A 17,172-nucleotide genomic window follows, 5' to 3' on the forward strand; every position below is an offset into this window, starting at 1 on the left:
ACCAAATCAAAGATGGTCAAGCAAAAGGCCCCGTAAGAGTTGAGATGGAAGAACACAATATGACAGCAAAATGGCTTTGAAATTTCAAGCAGTCAACAGGAAAAAAGCTGCTCTGGAGCAGACTTGGTGTGCACTATAAGTTACCATGGTGATATATCCTGAAAGTCCAGAGTTAAACCTGAAGTTATCTCATTAACCTCTGCAGTGAGAAGCTGGGGGAGCTGTCAGCAGCCCACAAAGTTGTAAATGATCTTTTCACTGTCATTACCTGATGCTCCCAGTCAGCCTCTTCTCTTATCTGCTGCTTGTATTATTTCAGCTGTGATTATATAACAAGAATTTGAGTCTGCCTCAAACTTGCTGGAAATTAGAGAAACCGTCAATCTGTGTGCTAAAAACTGGTTTCACCCTATTTCATACTAAAATCTGACAAATCTTGTTTTGCTTCAAAAAACATACCACTTAAAATTAGTTAAATCTTTTAAGTAGATGGAGCAAAATCTGGCATGTAAAGTTAACGTGATCTTTCCAAGCAAGAAACTAAATTAGTATGACTTCCGCTAAACAGTTTTGTGTACTTTCCAGACTTTAGGAGAACTGACTGCATTAGAAACAATAAGTAAACACAATGAAGTCAGAGTTAGTGGAGTGTAAAGTGTGAGAGAAATACAAACAGGGAAAATTGCAGCCTTTGGGAAAAAAGAAGCTTGCCCTCTTTTTGGCAGCGGTGAGAGTTGAAAGCTTAACTGTGAAGTGAGGTCCTTTTGATGCAGTGAAATATGTTAGAGATTAGGTTAGCAAGCCTTAAGAGGACATAAAGATTGTGTGTTCGGGCTACTCTGAAAACACTGATGGTATGTTAGACTAAGACAAAAATGGGAATCCAATGAATTTGAAGTCATGGTCTGACTGAGGAAATAAACCAAGAGGCTTACATGTTAACTGTAGCTCGTGAATTTGGTTAAAATGCTTCTGCTCGGTGGTTAGCACCTTCCCCTTGCAGCTAGAAGATCCCCGGTTCACCTCGCAGCCTTCCCTGGATCTTTCTACATGGAGTTTGCATGTTCTCCCAGGTTTTCTCCAGGTTCCCCGGCTTCCTCCCACAGTCCAAAAACAGGCTGAGGTTAATTGGTGACTCTAAATTGTCCGTAGGTGTGAATGTGAGTGTGAGTTAGTCCTTCGAAGTTTGATGTAGTGGGGTGTTTATTGGTTTTCCGGCATACGGTGGGTTTACCAACACAGAGCATGAGTCTGTGAAGGTACACCGACCAAGAACATTTGCAGAGTCCACATTTTATTGGGATAGTCAGAGAGTAGGGAAGAGGGCCGTATGTAAATACAAGGGTGAATAGTGGTTATTTTGCGTATGGTTGCTAATCATACAACAGAGAACAAAAGGTAGTTGAATCAAGGAGTCTGGCAGACAGTTGCAAATAGCAAACGTGCAACAACAAAAGGTAAGAGGAGGTCTGACAGTAACAAATAACAAAAGATAAAAGAATTGTGGATAACCATGGAAAATGGAATGAAGAAGTGACATTAGAAGGTATCTGTAGCAAAAGGTGTGCTTTTGTCTTCATCAAATGTCTGTATATGTAGCCCTGTGATGGACTGTTACCTGTCCAGGTGTCCCCTGTCTTCACCCGAAGTCAGCTGGGATAGACTCCAGCCCCCACATGACCCTAATGAGGATTAAGCGGTGTATAGATAATGGGTGGTTGGATTGATCCATGGATTTGCTAAAATTAAACAAAGTAAAAACGCTTAAAACTTTGAGACCAGAGCAGATTCTTTCATTGAATTTAGTACAAAATAGCTCAAATGTAACTAAATGCTCACTCATCTGTATCTTAGCAAGGTAAATGGAAGCCTACAAGATCATTTCGGGGGATTTCAGAATGTGTGAAATGCTGTTAGCTTCTGAGGTTACAGGTATAAGAGCCAATTGGCCTCTTTTAGCCTCTGTGTGTCATCAGCTAACACTCAGGAAGCTTATTTCATGAGTCACCTTCAGCCAAAACAACATCAGTCTGAAGGCAGATAGGTAGATGCTATGAGCTGAATTTCTTAAAATGTTTTTAAAAGACCACATCTTTGTTGTCACAGAGCTTAGATGTCCTTCTGCAACACCCGGAGGACAACAGGAACCAGATTCGAGAGCTGGCCCAGACGCTGATGGACGGAGGTGTTCTAGACGAACTGATTCAGCAAAAACTGGACGCTTTCAACACCCGATGGGATGAACTTATGGCAAGGGTAAGATAGAACAAACACTCATGTAGAAGTGCACAACATGTACACAATGAGCAGGACATGTCCACCAACATGCATCGTGGGAACCAGCCTGAAGAAGCTGTAGGCGGCGGCAACATTAAGTCAGAATTAGTGCCGTCTGACAAACCATACTTTCTGAGCTTTTTTTCATACTCTAAACTGGTGTTTGAGTTCTTCTCATCACCACTCCTCTGTACCTACCTAAACATCATTTTTAGCCCTGTTATGCCTTGTCCAGCAATAAAAACCCCTATTTTGTTTATTTGTTGCTGGAGCCTGTCCCAGCTGACTTAGGGCGAAGGCATAACCACACTATGAAAGTACTTTTATTCTGAAAATCTGTCAACCATTTCATCAAAACACACCCATGGAGAATATTTTCCCACGTGATTAAACAGCCTGTGACATCATCAAAAAAGCCCGATTATAGCATAAATATAAAATGTTATGCTTTGTTCTGTTGGAGTTTTATATTTTGTGAATTGCCTCCACCAATCCAAATATAGATAATTTGCAACAGAAGTAAATATACAAACCAACCTTGAAAGAACTGCATTATTTCTGAGTTGACGAGTAGAGGATTTCTCTTCTGAAATAAATATTTTTAAAAAAATAAATAAAAATCTTCCATAAAAATTCCTTAAATATCCAAAATGATTCCATACATACACGCACACACGCACGCACGCACGCACATATATATATATATATATATATATATATATATATATATATATATATATATATATATATATATATATAAAGTAAAAGTTCTAATATTTTCTTTAAGAAAATTCAGAAAATAATCAACCAAGGTAGATTTTTTTCTGAATGTTCTTAAGGAAACATTTTTTTTAGCATTTATTTTTTGCACCAAAAAATGGTCAAAATTTTTCCCCAAAATGTTGAAAATGTGGAAATTTTCGCTGTGAAAACATATTTTTTTTCCACATTTTCAAACTTTAAAACGGATCAATTTGACCCGCAGGACGACACGAGGGTTAAGTGTATCATCAAACAATCAAACAGCTTGATTGATTGATCATGAAACAATCAGCAGGTTAGTAATCTACCTTCTCCCATTCTTAATTCTTTCATTTTCGCTTCTTCGGTAGATTTCCTTTCGCCCATTTCCTTCCTCTTTCACCTCTACACGACTTATTTTTTTCTCTTGCTTCTCTTCCGTCTCCTTCTCTTCCTAATTCTCTTCCTTCCTCCGTGCTTTCCATCATCAATGGTAGAAATACATTCTCAGCCTCTTGTGGTGATTCTCGGTGACAGATTAGACACACTCGCACACACATGCAGACACACACTAATTGCGCATCGGGTGGATCCTTCCTCACAATAGAAGCAGATTAATGTTCTCCTTGCAGCCTTTTAAGCCTCCTTTTGTTTGTCTACCCGTCACAGTCTGTGTGTGTGCATATGTTTGTGAGTCTGGGACATTGTCTTTTATTCAGACCTGTGTTTTTCAGGGGGAAGTTTCATTTTGTGCATTGTCTGCTTGAAGAAGCCGGTGTCCCTTGTTTTGGTGTCAGCTTGTATAAATGCGAGGTGAGACTGTTTGTTTGCCGTCTATAAAGAGGACGAGGAGTACAGAGGCGGGGTTTTAGTATTTCAAAGGCAGATGAAGGAGAAAATTCACACAGAGACGGGAATATTGCCTTAATGTTTTCCCCTTTTTTGACCTGAGGGGACTGTATGAAGCCAATCTTTTCTTCTTTGTTAAATCTTCTTTCACTAACCTTATCATTGCCATATGAAGACCGCTCTATCAAATCTCTAGGATAGTTTAAAGCCTTTCAGGGACTTCAGATGACCTTGGAGTTCGAAAATTCTATCTGAATGCTTTTGATATTTTGTGGTTCAAAGTTTTCATATAATAGGCACTTTAAATGTGCTCCAAATACTGTAGTGGTGATAAAAGATGACCTGGATTAGAACGCAGCTGCCCTTTTATAAGATGTGAGGTCAGGATACACTTCGACACTCACCCTGTAGATTCATTTAGTTTCCCTACAATGCCCTGTCACATTTTTACTCTGTGGGTTCACTTTGACTGCACCTCTATGGAAACAGCACAAGACTAGAAGTAGAGAGAACTCAAAAATATCTAATGTGCAATGTCACATTTATCATGAAAAAAATTCTTAGACCACTCTTGTTTTCTTCAATTTCTTGTTCATTTCAGTGCCTGGTACCACTAAAAGTACATTACCTGAAGAATATAATGAACACGACATAAATGCAGCTGATTCCACAATACTTTATGTCCTATCTGACCTGCTTCAGCTTCATTGTATCCCAGAGTATATAAGAGGATATTTCATGTCATCAGCAGCACTGCACATGTAAAGGCCTAGAGTGGTTTACTGCTGACATTCAAGCTGTAGCACAACTCAGAAGCTGTCAGCTCTCACATAATGCCAAAAATGAAAGAATTATATGAAGCCACAAAGGCAGCCATCTTGGAACTGCTGGGAATTGGCATGAGTGAGAGACAGGTAGTGAAAAAACTGAAGATCTCCAAGACAGCTGTTCATTACACCAAGAAAAAGCAAGCCCAACATGGTTCTACCAAACTGCTAGCTGGTCAGGAAACATCTTTCTACCCACCAGATGACCGTCACTCATCCATTCCTGTGTCAGGAATCATCCTCAGACCTCCAGGGACCTTAAAAATGAGTGGGCACTGTGGAGAAATGGGACTTGTTGGGAAAGGACAGTTGGAAAGCGACTTGTTGAAGCTGGTCTGAAGTCCCACAGAACAGGAAGAAGCCCTTCATCAAGGAAAGGCAGAGGAAAGCTGGTTACTCTTTGCTGGGATCACAAGGATTGGACTGTTGATGATTGGACTGAGGTTCTCTTCAGTGATGAATCCAGTTTTCAGTTGATGTCCACTCCAGCCATCTTACTGGTTAGGAGGAAGCCTGGAGAAGCTACAAACCAGACTGTCTGCCCCTACAGTAAAACATGGGGGTGGATCAGTGACCATCTGGGGTAGTTTCAGTCTGGATGGAACAGGGTGAATGAACCAGGTCATGTTTGGGGCTACTCTGGAAAACAGTCTTCTTCCATCAGCTGGAAAACTCTTTCCTGCCTCCAATGACTGGATTTTCCAACAAGACAAGGTCAGTTAAAGCCTGAACGGAGAAGTTCAACTCTTTCTTCTTTCGACAAAACCATATTTAATCTGTGGGAAAAAAAATTACAGTGAATGAGATTTCACTCTGTGTCCAGACTTCAGGAACACCCTGTAGTCTGTCATTCATATCATGGATTTATGACTGTAAGTCCCTATTCTTATCCCATTTTATCGGGTACAGCAACACATTTCACCTCAAGGAACTCCACGGGTTACCTTTTAAGGAAAATCTTGTCAAATTAAAGTGTCAGTCTAGCTGACATTTCTAATTGCACACACTGTTTATAATTATATCAAGTTCTAAATACATGTCAGCAGTATTGGAATCACTACGGGCTGCTACAAGAAGCAAAGTGAGTGCACCTGTAAGGAGGGAAGCGTGTTACCTGGCGTTCTATTGGTTGGGGACCTTTGACAAGGTTGTTTCAAAAATATCAGACAGGAAGAGCAGAAATCTGAGTTTCCCAAGTGCACAGAACCAGAGTGAGAGTGTCCAAATGCCCAGAACATTTGTGCAGCAACAGTATGTCCCAGTGCAGACAGAAATCAACTGAGAAACAGGGCAGGGTTTTGGTGAAAACATGACAAAATATGAATGTAAAACAAAGCATATTGCTGTCAGATTGAAAGACCCTGAGAAAAGAAAGAAAAGAGAAGACCAGGATAAAACTTTTTTACTCCATCTGATAAGACACTATTTTGAAAAACAAGAAAGAAAAGTGTAAGAGTCAAATAGCTTAGTGTCAACCCTTCCTCACCATGAGTTGGAGGCAAGTTCTAAGGAGTGCAACGGTCCAAATGCACTACCGTTCAAAAGTTTGGGCTCACCCAGTCAATTCCATGTTTTCCATGAAAACTCCCCCTTTTATCCATGTGCTAACATAACTGCACAAGGGTTTTCTAATCATCAATGAGCCTTTCAACACCATTAGCTAACACAATGTAGCATTAGAACACAGGAGTGATGGTTGCTGGAAATGTTCCTCTGTACCCCTATGGAGATATTCCATTAAACATTTCCAGCTACAATAGTCATTTACCACATTAACAATGTCTAGACTGTATTTCTGATTCATTTAATGTTATCTTTGTTGGAAAAAAAACTGCTTTTCATTTCAAAAACAAGGGCATTTCTAAGTGACCCCAAACTTTTGAACGGTAGTGTAAACAATGACTCATTCTCTTTACAACAATCTCATTATATCGTTGTCCCAGTTTTAAACTCAGGTGCAGATAAATTCAGCCCTCACTGCAAACAAAAGAGGTTGTTTCACATCTCCTTCTTCAGTTCTTTACATCAAAAATGTGTTTAATTTTAGCGTCTTGTAACAGCAGAAAACCAATAAGGGGAAGTGTGGCTCACGCCTCGCCAATGGCGTTGGCAACACAAAGCAGTTAAGCGTTCAGCGATCCTTTATCTCTCCTGTTCGCCATCACTGCTTTTGCTTTGTGTGAGAGAGGGAGAGAAAATAAGTAATAAGGGGAAACTGAGTGTTTAATGAGAATATGTATTCATGAGCTGACAATTGCCAGAAAAATGGAGTACATTGCCACAGGGAAGGTTGTTATCAATGTTTGTCTAAATATTTAATCTCACTCAATTTGTCATTTCATACATTATAAACTATAGCACAGGAGCGAGAGAACGCAAAAAACTTTCACTGCTAACATCGGGAGAACACTATGTGACACAAGACTGGTTTAGAGCTATACTTAGAACCATTATCCTTCTATATAGGATTAGCATGCTCACCTGTGGCTGCATATCTACCGTGACTCTTTGTATCACACACTGGAGGCCGCACAGGTGTGATGTAATTGGTACGTTCACTTGCTAATCTGGAAGGCGGTCACCTGTTAAAGGATGACGGGAAGCGCTGCGGTCGTTTCCAGGAGAGCTGAGGCTGCACAGACGGCAGGTTGTTGCTTTGACTCGGTGGCTCACACGGAAACAACATGCTGGAGAAAAGCCGGAGTCCGACCCGCAAGATGGTACACAGCGAGAACGATGGAGCGTGAGCACGTGTGTGTGGTTCTGTGTTGGGTGTATGTGTGTGTTTGTTTATGTTAAGTGTGATTAGATGCTATGTATGACCTTTTTTCCTCCATTGTGACCCACACAGGCTGGAAAACCAACAGTTATGTATGTTCAGAGGACGAAAGCAAAGTCATTAATTTGACTTGGGGATTTATGTCAGCTGAAGAAGTTTCTTCACGTGTCTCCTATTTATGGCCGGTTTTCTCTGTGCATCTGTGTTTTCTCCAGGCAGCGCTCAGGCAGAAGGAGCTGGAGAAGAGCATCCAGTGGGCCCAGGAGAACGACAAGGCACTGAGGCAGATCCAGGAAGCGTTGGCCAACACAGACCGCCACCTCACCGCCTACCTGGCTGACCACATCGATGCCCAGCAGATACCGCAGGAGGCTCAGGTAAAAGTTGTGAATGTACACTACCAGTCACAAGTTTGGGGTCACATAGAAATGTCCTTATTTTTGAAAGAAAACCATTTTTTTTTCAATGAAGATAACATTAAATGAATGATAAATCCAGTGTAGACATTGCTAATGTGGTAAATGACTATTGTAGCTGGAAATGTTTAATGGAATATCTCCATAGGGGTACAGAGGAACATTTCCAGCAACCATCACTCCTGTGTTCTAATGCTACATTGTGTTAGCTAATGGTGTTGAAAGGCTCATTGATGATTAGAAAACCCTTGTGCAGTTATGTTAGCACATGGAGAAAAGTGGGAGTAAAATTGTCTGGATGACCCCAAACTTTTGAACGGTAGTGTATTTGGACCGTTGCACTCTTTAGAACTTGGCTCCAACTCATGGTGAGGACAGGACGAATTTAAGCTATTTGACTCTTTTTTTCAAAATAGTTTCTTGTCACATGGAGTACAAAAGTTGTCTTCTATCTTTTCTTTTTCTCAAGAGCACTGTCTTTCAATTTGATAGCAATACACTTTGTTTTAAATTCAAATTTTGTCATGTTTTCACCAAAACCCTGCGCTGTGGCCCCAAACTTTTGAATGGTAGTGTATCTATTTTGCCATTATCTTCATCCTCGTGAAATTTTAGAGGGATAGGATCCAAATTCTGTTTGTTTTCTCATCTAGAAATTGTGAAGAACATACCATGTCTGTCCAAATCACGCATTTTCAGCTGCACCTAACTGAACCTGACCTTTCCTGTCCTGGTTAGGAATTTGGTGGATCTGTGATTTAGACAGAGCTTAGACCTAGAGTAAGACCTGCTACGTCTTTAATGAGGTATTAAATTAGTAAATAAGTAACATGATGCTTTATTTATTTGACTAGGACAGCTGTTTTAGAGTTACTGTTGGTAACTCTGCAGGTTATAATGGTTCTTACTGACTCAGGTTTTGGTTGAGTCAGGAACCACCGTCAAGCTTTTAGCCTTGTCTAACGTAACTATGAAGGCAAAAGAAGAGAGGGAGCAGATATTGGACATAGATTGTAGATAGTAACAGATCTATCAAGTCTAACTCAACAGCAAAGAGCAACTTTTTCTCCGTCTGTGGTCACAGTTAAGCCATGAGCTGCTTTGGACATCCAATGTCTCGCATTTTGCGTCTCCTTTTTGCCATTTTGCATCTCCTTTTTGGCATTTTGTGTCTCGTTTTAGTAATTTTTTTGTCTCTTCGTCATTTTGTGTCTCGTTTTTGCCATTTTGTGTCTCGTTTTAGTAATTTTGTGTCTCGTCGTTATTTTGTGTCTCGTTTTTGCCATTTTCTGCCTCATTTTTGCCATCTTATGTCTCGTTTTTGCCATTTTCTGCCACATTTTTGCCATTTTGTCTCATTTTTGTCATTTTGTGTCTCATTCTTGCCATTTTATGTCTCGTTTTTGCCATTTTGTGTGTCGTTTTTGTCATTTTCTGCCTCGTTTTTGTCATTTTGCATTTCCTTTTTGCCATTTTGTGTCTCGTTTTTGCCATTTTCTGCCTTGTTTTTTTCATTTTGCGTCTCCTTTTTGCCATTTTCTGCTTCGTTTTTGTAATTTTGTGTCTCCTTTTTTTCCATTTTCTGCCTCGTTTTTGCCATTTTGTCTCATTTTTGCCATTTTGTGTCTCATTTTTGCCATTTTCTGCCTCGTTTTTGTCATTTTATGTCATGTTTTTACCATATTGTGTCTTGTTCATATTTTGCACATCCTTCTGACTCTTCTTCTAACATCTCTTTCTTCCAGATACCCTCTCGTGCCTTTGTTTTTTTCAACACTTTCCAGAATAATCAGACAGTCGATTATAAAATATGAAATAACGACCTGTAACGACAGAATGATTGACGGCCGTGTGACAGAAAGAGAGAGAGAAGGAGGGATTATTTCCACGTGTTCTGCAGACCACCAGTGCAAAGGATGACATTTCCCTCTCACTTTCTTCCTCTCAGCTGGAGACACACCCACACAGGAGGATTAGAGAGTGATTGGATTAGAGCGTCATGGATGAGCGTCTGTGATTAGAGGGCACTTTAAAGAGAGTGATGGGTGACAGAGGCCAAGGATGTGTGTAGAAACGTGTGATGACAGAAGGTTTACAAGTCATGAAACTTTTTCGGGCTCCTTGTTTTCTATCCTTAATACTTCCTGCCACCTTGTGTTCCGCTTGGAGAGGTACACTACCAATCCATTTCCACTTTCTTCCATTTCTAAAAAAAAACAAAAAAAAACAAAAAACTATAATATCAGACCTTTGTCATTATAGAATTGGCTTTAATGGCCAAGTATGTACACAACATAAAAGGGATTTTGCTGTTGGTGTCACCCTAGGAATAAGGAAAGAGAAGTCTAGATAACTAAAAAAAATCAATTTGAAATGTCAAAAAAAAGTAATAGTACTAAAAAAAAGATAAAAATATACACAGATATTTACACACAAGAAATATATAAACACAGTAATGGAAAATGTTAAATGTCATTCTTTTCTCTGAAAAAAATTCAAAAATTCCCCAAATTTCTGAAAATTTGCAAAACCTTCAGGAAGAAAATTCCAATAATTCCTTAAAAGTTTTATTTAAAGAAAAAAAAATCCCCCGAATTCAACAAGAAAATTCTTGTAAATATTTTCAAAAAATGTAGCAAAAATCTTCAAAAAAAAAAAAATCCTAAAAATATCTAAAGTGATTCCATATATATCAGTAAAACTAATATTTTCTTTAAGAACATTCACATAAAGATCAACTAAAATCCAGCAAAACTCACTGGATTTCAGTTGATTTTTTTTGTCAGTGTTCTTAAACATTGTTAACATTTCTTTTCTTCCACCAAAAAATACTCAAAAATTGCCCAAAAACATTGAAAATGTGGACATTGGAAGTTTCACTGAAAATCTATATTTTTTCCCATGTTTTGAAACTTTAAAACGGGTCAATTTTGACCCGCAGGACGACACAAGAGTTACACATGTGAAGTGATGGAAGAGATGACAGTTTAGGAGATTTTTGGAGGTAATCAATTGCTGCAGCAAAGTGAAAGGAATTCTGGCCAAAGACAGCTTCAACCTTGGGGACAGAAAGTGTTATGAGGTCTGGACCTCAGGTGGTAGTTGTTATGGGAGTCGAGTAGGAGGTTGGAGAGTTATTGAGGTGTCTTGTAGATGAGTAAAAGCCAGTGGTGGAGTCACCTAAAGGGAGGGCCAACAGACCAGTTTGTAAAAGTCAGAATGATGTGTGGAGAAAGGTACACCGACAGCAAGACGGAAGGCTGAGTGATGAAGGACGTGATGTTACAGCAGGTGTAGAGGCTCAGATGCAGGAAATGAACAAGCAGGAAGCAGTACTGTTTACAATGCTTTATTTACACATGAAGAAACTTAGGACTACAAATCCCAACTAGGAACAGGAAATAGCAAAGTAACCTACTCAAGCAGGGAACAGATCTAGACAGCCTCTAGTGGCTCGGAGAACTATAACTAATACAGAGAAACAAATTAAGTAAACCCAATACTGGTAACACCAGGGCAGGAATACAACTCAAAAACCAAACACAAAAAAACCCCCCAGATACCTGGTCTACCGTAACCTGTACAGAGAGCCCAGACTGAACATACTCACATTAGTTTTCATAAACAAACTCATAGTCTGGTGACGCTGGGGCTAAAGACTTGGCTGACAAACTGGTGGATGCTCGACTGGGGCAGGGGTTCCTCTCCATCCACTCCTCCAGCAAATGCTCCAGTCCCGACACACAGCATGGAGGAAGGTGTCCAGCAGTAGCGCAGATGGTTACGCATCTTGGGAGGAACGGAGAGTCTCTTCAGCTCGGATGGGGTTTGATCCTTCCCGAGGGCAAGGCGGATTCCACGGAGGAACGAAGGCCAGGAAACCCAGGATGGAACCAGCAGAGCCCGATGATCACAAGCAGGCCAGAGTCAGCTTCTAAACATACAAAAACAGGATTACGAGCAGAACCAGGCAAGTGGCACAGACAGTTCGGCTGAGCAGCACTAACTGTTGGTCGAGGACAGTCCGGCGTCAAACGATGAGTGGCGACGGTTCTTAAAGCTGAGCTGGAATCAAGCCACTGGCTCCCACCTGCACATGACCTGCTGATTACCAATATGCCAGACCTGCCGCCAGACCAGAGCTGCAACCAACCTGGAGGAGAGAGCGAAAGCAGGGCCAGAGGAGGAGAGAGCACTGCCACAGCATTAAGCTGTGGCTATGACACATGAAGCCTGTTAAGGGCCACTTAGGTGACATTTTATAGATGACATCGCCGTAGTCGAACATGGGGAGGATGATCGTGTTCACAGGAGTGTTTTTGGTTAACTAGTTATAGTTCTGATCTGATATTTTTCAACATTGTTTCAGTTTTTTAATTCTTATTTTGGCACTGTTTGTGTGTGTTCAACAGAAAATCCAATCTGAGCTGAGCGGCCATGAAATGACCCTGGAAGATATGAAGAAGAAGCACCAGGACAAAGACTTGTCCCAGAGGACCATGGGACAGATAGACCATACCCAGGTATGCACTCATGCACACACTGAGACGGACTCACAGACTGTATAAATTACTGCCAGAGGACACTGAAAAAAATGTTAAAACCACATTTTCTTTTTGCATGTATTGAGTGCACATATGGTAGGGTAAATACACATCTTAAGTTTTTTCAAAATTAGGACTTTTGTGTTTTAGTTATGTAAAAGTGGGATTGTATAGTCCACTTTTAAATTATGATCCCACCTTCAAATATTCTGTATGTAGTGCCTGATAAATCTGTCCTGGTTAGATCTGAAGATTCCAAGTCTGAAAAATAAAAATCAAGTGCTACGATTAGCTACTGGAACTAAAAGGTTTAACTGTTAAGGACACTGTGTGGCAGCATGTAAGAGTCCTCAACCATAAACATTATAGTTGTTTATTCTTTAAATAGAGGCTTCAAAATTTAGAGGCAGGGTGAAATCAGGAGACAATTGTCATTTACAAACACAGCAGACATCAGGGCCTTAAATGAGTATCTATATCTTATTACCAGAGCAGTAATTTCTAAAATTCCATTCTTGGAGCCATCACCTAGAGGCTGTCGGTGGCGTTGCACTTTAAGGTGTTTTCACCCTGGTTCATGGTTGTTGCTTCTTACTGTGAGGTCTGCTTGCATGCTGGAATGATCCTGTGAACAGGTAGCTTATATACATCCACGTTGCTGAATCACTCTGCTTGCTATAATTCAAAAAAAAAAAAAAAGTAATTACGATTCTACAGAATTCTGTAGTTCTGTTCGTCCTCTACATATGTAATAAGCTTCATTTGTGTTGTTAAGGTCAATACACATAAATTAGTCAATTTGCAAAATCCATTTTTATCCAAGAGAAAGGAAATGAAAAATTATTCAACAAGTAAATAGATAACAAGCTTAAGAGATTTGCATGATAGCATAGACACACCAGGACATATTCTTACATTTCTCCGTACTGTAGTGCAATTTTCTGTAGTATTTTTCTTTTCTTTACATCAATATAAACCTTATATCCCAACTTTTAATAATATGCATTGACTTCTGTCTTAAATACTACAATAAATTGCTTGAAAGTGCAATAAACCTAAAAAAAAATGAAAATAATTTTAGTTTTTTTCACATAAATGTCAAAATACAGAAATTCAAATCAAATTAGTCAATGTAAAAAAGTTGTGCAACATCCTGTAGTCTCATTTATAAAGATTTTTTTGTGCGCTTTATTGTTTATTTTTACAAATCCATGACTGCAGCGTAAAAGCGCTCTGGGACCTGGTGAATATGTGAAATGTTAGTGGAACTCCACAGATTTTATAAGCAAAAAGAATGATAAATCCATTGTATCTGGTCTCAAATCTACCGCCAATCAAAAATTAATATGAAATCATAGCACCAGCATGTCCAAGCTTGTTCTTTGAGGTTTCCCCCTTCACTGTCGGGCCATTTTTATAAGTGTGTTCTGTGCTTGTGTGTGTTTCCATTCCTCAGAAAATGCTGGCAGACGTGTGGACCAAGTTCCGCCTCTTCCAGAAACCGGCTGACTTCGATTCTCGACTGGCCGAGTGTGAGCGTGTGCTGGCCGGGGTTAAAGGGCAGGTGGGGCTGCTGGAGATCCGCAGCGTGGAGCAGGATGTGGTGCAGTCGCAGCTGGAGCAGTGCATGGTGGGTAACCGAGTCTTAGATGGAGCGATGAATGAATGCAGGGGTTCTATGGTCACATGCCGCTGCCTGTTTGTGTCCAACAGAAGCTGTACAAGGCGCTGAGTGAAGTGAAAGGGGAGGTGGAGACGGTGATCAAAACGGGCCGACAGATCGTCCAGAGGCAGCAGACGGAGCAGCCCAAAGAGCTGGACGACAGAGTTACCGCCCTGAAGCAGCTCTACAACCAGCTGGGGGCTCAGGTTGGAATGCAAACACACACAGTTACACAACAAAGATCATGTAGCACTGATTACACTGCAAAAACTCTAAATCTTACCAAGTCTGTTTGTCTTATTTTTCGTCAAAATGTCTCATCCCACTTGATTTAAGATAAATTCACTGAACAAGAGACATTTCAGCAGATGGAGGGACTTGTTTTAAGATAATGCATCTTAAATATCTTGTTAAGTCAAACAATCCTGAAATTATCTTGTTTTGAGTTGAATTTTACAAGAAACTCAAAATAAGTTTAACCCTCGTGTCGTCCTGCGGGTCAAAACTGACCTGGTTTAAAGTTTGAAAATGTGGGAAAAATATATATTTTCACAGTGAAACTTCTGATGTCCACATTTTCAACATTTTTGGGAAATCTTTGAACATTTTTTGGTGGAAAAATAGAAATTTTAAAAATGTTTCTTCAGAACATTCACAAAAAAATCAACCAAAATCCAGCGAATTTCGCTGGATTTTGGTTGATTTTTATGTGAATGTTCTTAAAGAAAATATTAGAAGTTTTACTGATATATATGGAATCACTTTAGATATTTTTAGGATTTTTTGGGAAGATTTTTACTAATTTTTTGAAAATATTTACAAGAACTTTCTTGCCAAATTTGGGTTTGGTTTTTTTTGTTTTTTTTTTTTTAAATCAAACTTTTAAGGGAAACTTTTAAGGAATTATTGGAATTTTCTTCATGAAGGTTTTGCAAATTTTCAGAAATTTGGGGAATTTTTTTGCTGATTTTTTGGATTTTTTTCAGACAAGGAAACTATTTTTTGGTGCCTATAAATGAGGACAACAGGAGGGTTAATACATCTCAAATTAGGAGGTTACATGAAAGCAAAAATCTATTTTTCAGTGAAAAATTAATTTTTTATTTTTTTTTTGCATATCTGTCTTATTTTAATACACCTAAGCTTGACAATCCTGGCAAAATAGAGCTTAAAATAAGTTTTCCAGCTAATTTTAAGATCTCAATATTCTAAATATCAGATCTTATTTCAAGAAATCTTACCAAGCCATTTTTCACTTGTTCTATTGGCAGATTTTTTTTTCACTCGTTTCAAGGTAAAAGTGCCTTGAAATAAGTTTTTTGTTCTTGTTTTGAGAGGGGCATTTTTCCCAGTGTAAGGGGCTCATTTTTATGTTTTCATGTAGGTGACAGAGAGTAAACTGGAGCTGGAGAAGAGTCTGAAGCTGTCGAGGAAGCTGCGTAAAGAGCTGAACGGGCTGACGGAGTGGCTCGCTGCCACCGATGCTGAGCTGACCAAGCGCTCCTCTGTGGACGGCATGCCCAGCAACCTGGAGGCGGAGGTGGCGTGGGCTCAGGTATCACTCATACACACCATAAATCATACAGGTTCAAATGTAAAACCAAAAAAAAATGCACTGAAAGGAGCTGAAATGCTCTGCAGAAGAACTTCTTAGTAGCTACATGATCCATTGTTCACCCTCGTGTCAAATTGACCCGTTTTAAAGTTTGAAAATGTAGAAAAAATATATATTTTCACAGTGAAACTTCTGATGTCCACATTTTCAACATTTTTGGGAGATTGTTGAATATTTTTTGGTGGAAAAATAAGAAATGTTAAAAATGTTTCTTTAAGAACATGTGTTTTTGTTTCCATCCTGTCCTCTCAGTCCATCCATGGGGAGACGGAGAAGCATCAGCCACAGCTGCAGGCGGTGGTGGACCTCGCCGACGCCCTCAAAGCCGTACTGCGAGGCCAGGGCGGCCTGGTGGACGACAAAGTCAGCCTGCTGCGTTGCAACTGGATCGCAGTCACATCCAGAGCAGAAGAATGGCTCAACCTGCTGCTGGTCAGAATAGGAATCATAGTCATACCAGGATATTCATAAAGTACTACAGGTGCACTGTGTATGATTAGAATCTGATGGGAGAACTCTCCTGTTGTCCTCATTTACAGGCACCAAAAAATATTGTTTGCTTGTCTGAAAAAAATCCAGAAATTCAGCAAAAAAAATTCCACAAATTTCAGAAAATTTGCAAAACCTTCAGGAAGAAAATTCCTTCAAAGTTTCCCTTAAAAGTTTTATTTTAAGACGAGGGTTAAAGTGAAAATTGTTCAAATTCTACTATCATGCCTGATAAACTTGAATATTTCTAGCCTTTATTCATTTTAACTTTGATGATAGCAGCTTACACCTCAAAATCAATCAAAAATATTAGAATATTTTACAGCGATGTCAATCAGGGACACCTAGACACTCCGGCATAGTCCAGAGAAGGGCTCTAATCAGTTAATTAACTCAAAACACCTGCAGAGAGCCTTCCATTTCTCAGTCTGGTTCACTACAAACATCCATAATCATGGGGAAGACTGCAGACTTGACACCCTCCACAATGAGCTGGAAGGCATTATCATGAAATTTAAAACAAATGAAGGCTCGACATAGTTTAGGTGTAATGAGTTTAGAATATATCTAATTTTCACTAAAATATTCAACTTTTTCCACCTTATTCTAACTATATGGCCTGCACCTGTATTCGTTTGTCACAACAGTGCTACAATTCCAAAAATCATCTTTCTGCCTGCGTCTCACTCTGTTTCTCGCTTCGTCTGTCAGGACTACCAGCGGCAGATGCAGAAGTTAGATGGAGAAATAGAGGAAGTGAACGGATGGATTGATGGAGCGGAGAAAAAGATGGATGAGATCGACAGCCAGGGGCCCAACGACGCTGTGCTGAAGGTTGGAATCTTTCTGTTCTTTGTGTTTCATATTTGTTTGTCGGCACGGCGTCACTGTAACCATGACAACAAGTGAACACTACATCAGCCGCCTGCTAACGATCACATGATTGCGATCCTATTACCAACGTATCGGGAC

The 17,172-nt window shown here is 39.8% G+C and overlaps 1 protein-coding gene across 13 annotated transcripts in view; it reads left to right on the plus strand.

The window, feature by feature from the left end:
* Positions 1-17,172, plus strand: part of dmd (dystrophin) — a 315,328-nt gene that overhangs the window by 192,004 nt on the left and 106,152 nt on the right. For 11 of the 13 annotated variants that reach the window (XM_055008380.1, XM_055008391.1, XM_055008386.1 and 8 more), the window contains 8 exons: positions 2,107-2,256; positions 7,689-7,850; positions 12,302-12,412; positions 13,890-14,063; positions 14,147-14,302; positions 15,481-15,651; positions 15,964-16,143; positions 16,912-17,034. In XM_055008380.1, coding sequence (XP_054864355.1) covers positions 2,107-2,256; positions 7,689-7,850; positions 12,302-12,412; positions 13,890-14,063; positions 14,147-14,302; positions 15,481-15,651; positions 15,964-16,143; positions 16,912-17,034 — 1,227 coding nt within the window. The other 2 variants (XM_035947307.2, XM_055008389.1) reach the window with 2 other exon arrangements.

This window comes from Amphiprion ocellaris, chromosome 24 (genome assembly GCF_022539595.1).
Source record: "Amphiprion ocellaris isolate individual 3 ecotype Okinawa chromosome 24, ASM2253959v1, whole genome shotgun sequence".
Classification (NCBI taxonomy): Eukaryota; Metazoa; Chordata; class Actinopteri; family Pomacentridae; genus Amphiprion; species Amphiprion ocellaris.